Source organism: Austrofundulus limnaeus, unplaced genomic scaffold (assembly GCF_001266775.1).
Source record: "Austrofundulus limnaeus strain Quisiro unplaced genomic scaffold, Austrofundulus_limnaeus-1.0 Scaffold215, whole genome shotgun sequence".
NCBI classification, from domain to species: Eukaryota; Metazoa; Chordata; class Actinopteri; order Cyprinodontiformes; family Rivulidae; genus Austrofundulus; species Austrofundulus limnaeus.
In genome coordinates this window covers 205,776-208,458 of record NW_013952617.1, presented here as the reverse complement: position 1 = coordinate 208,458, position 2,683 = coordinate 205,776, and the positions used below count along the sequence as shown (strand labels likewise).

The following is a 2,683-nucleotide window of genomic DNA, read 5'->3' as shown; positions in this document are numbered from 1 at the left end:
AAACATGGGCATAGTAACAATATTTTTATACTACATTTATCCATTTTAAATACACTAACCTCACTCCTTTGTAACAACTAAGGCAAAAATGTCATTAATTCAGAAAATCTTTTCAGGACACCACCTTGATGTTTCGGGACCCCATTTTGGGAAACACTGTTGTATAATATACCACAAAGTGATACTTGAGTAAAATTACAAGGATCTTACTATAAAATTACTTTGGTAAATTTAAAGTCTCCTTTAAGAAAAATACTTGATTAAAAGACTCAAGTATTTGACATTTACTGTATTTAGGTTATCAAAAGTAAATTTCTGATATAAAATGTACTTATATATTAAAAGTAAAAGTGAGTGGTTAGATTTTCCAACATGACATTTATTGGGGGTTGAAATGATGACAAGCCAGAATGAAAGAGGAGTAACAAGCTTATTTATTACTCCAGTAAAGTATACATAACCAAAATTTCTACTCAAGTAAAATAACAAAGTATGTACTAAGTTATTTTACACCTCTGATGTGTTCTGTGAGGGTTTATTCAAACTGTGTTGTTCCAACTATTGCAGTTCTTCCAGAGTTTAGATATAAATCGGGGAGGAGAACATGTGTTCCTGCTGCATTAATAACTGGGCGTGGAGAGCTGAAGATTGAGCTGATAATCCCACTAATCCTAAAGTCTTAAATTGCCCATACTCAGTCCCAATGGGCCCAACACTTGGGTGCACTTACACAGAATTCCAGGCAAGCTGATGCTCCAATTAGTCCTCATCAGGCTTTCTTACATGGACGCAGAGTGATTCTGGGCCAGGAGCGGCCCCTCAGAGAGCCACCTCACCAAGAGAGGARGAGGAGGTGGGGAAAAAAGACACTGCGGCGTATTTATAGAAAAATGAGGCCTCACAATAGCCTTTTTTGGAGACCGAATTATTAAGGAACCGAGGTGCCTGGGTGCACGTGTCCCAGTTTTCTGATTAACAGTGTGCAAGCTGGCTCGCCTCAGGATGAATCAGGGCTGAGGCGCAGAGCTAACTCTGACACACTCGCTTCTCTGTGCAGACTCACGCCTTTTTTTTTTTCACCAGGAAGCTGCTGGGGTTTTAGGATGGAGGAATGGGGCAATAATTTTAGACTCTCAAGTCCTCTTTCTGACTTTAAGCTTGTGGGATTTGTTTTGTGAGTTTTTCTTTCTTCTTCTTCTTCTTCTTCTTTTTTTTTTGCGTGGACAAAGTGGTTAATAGGCTGCCTAATGACAAACAAGATGAAGAAGTTTTTGCAGAACAAAAAGGGCAGGTACTCTTTTCGGCAGAACAAACGGGGCCCTCGGTGTCCATCTAAAGATTTCTGTAAGTTTATTTTTTTAATCAGCTGTGTGAATCCTGCTGCTTWGGACAAAACTAGCCACATCAACATTTTTGTAAATCTGTGTTTCATGTTAATAATGATTTGTAACTTTGTTGCATTTAGGTAAATTGTGCTTTAAGATCCTGCATGTCCTTCTACAACCTTTATTTATTTGCATTATTTGTCAAAAATATGTATTTATTTTATTCACCAGTACCTGTTAGGACTCATGGATGCAGCCTCCGGTGCTCTCTTGTCCTTCATCACATAATTACCATTCAGCGGGAAAAGATTCGGCTCTGTGCTCATTTCTGCGGGAACTTTTCTCTTTTAATCTAATTAAGGTCACAATCTCTACAAAGCCTTTTATTTGATTGGCTGGGATGGAGTTTATGAACCAGGTCAGGGAGTGTGTGTCACGGTTCAGGGTAGAGGGTTACAACCAGAGACGAGAGAGATCACTGGAGGAAGGAGACAGGAAGCAGAGACAGAGTTTCATCTTTTTTAAGTCCAGCTGGTTTATTTTAAACGTTCCTTTTTCATAATGGAGTTACATTTAAGTGAATGGGCTACAATGGGTAGGTTGTTTACTTTTAATGGGTGCCTATTTTATTTGATATTTTYCTGCTAGTATTTTCTTTCGTACACTTTTTAGCTTCTATTTCAGCAAACTTTCAGCTGTAATCGAGTCGTTCAGCTCATTCTGGTGTGAATGTTCTGACTTTCTGGGTTTTGCCATTTTCATACTTTTTAAAATAATTTGGAGTTTGGTAGATTGGTGGTCAGTTCTGGGGTCTTGTAATCAATACACATTTTAAAATATTTAACAAATTTCAAAACAAATCTCTCAAAATACATAAAAAACTATTTTCAGCTTATTTAAAGCTTACTACTTAGCTGCAGTTTATAACAAATTTTATGATTAATTGTTCTGCTAATCTAAGCTTTAGAATGCAATTAGCTATTTTTAGCTGCTGTTTTGAAAAATTTCTATATTGTTTTTCTCACTTTTGTATCTGTTTTACTGATTGTTTTTGCTAATTTCACCATCTGTTTAGCTAGTTTGAACATCCACTCTTTTTATTTTTGGCAGTACGATGGCTCAGAGGTTAGCACTGATGCCTCACAGCAAGAAAGTCCTGGGTTCGAGCCCCGGTTCAGACCTGGAGTCTTTCTGTTAGCTTGTTGTCCTCCTGCTTTCGTGGGTTTTCTCCGGTTTCCTCCCACAGACCAAAAACATTCATGTTAGGCTGCTTTCAGGCCTCCCTGGCAAAAGAGATCTCTGAGGGATTTGCCTGGTTAAATAAAAGTTAGTTAATAAATAAAGGTTAATACATAAAT

The 2,683-nt window shown here is 37.6% G+C and overlaps 1 protein-coding gene across 1 annotated transcript in view; it reads left to right on the top strand.

The window, feature by feature from the left end:
• Nucleotides 1–792: 792 nt before the first annotated feature.
• LOC106525151 (delphilin) overlaps nucleotides 793–2,683 on the top strand; it is a 4,242-nt gene continuing 2,351 nt past the window's right edge. The window contains exon 1 of the mRNA XM_014019279.1: nucleotides 793–1,344. Within this exon, the coding sequence (XP_013874733.1) occupies nucleotides 1,248–1,344 (97 nt within the window). The 5' untranslated portion in view covers nucleotides 793–1,247. The remainder of the gene's footprint in view (nucleotides 1,345–2,683) is intronic.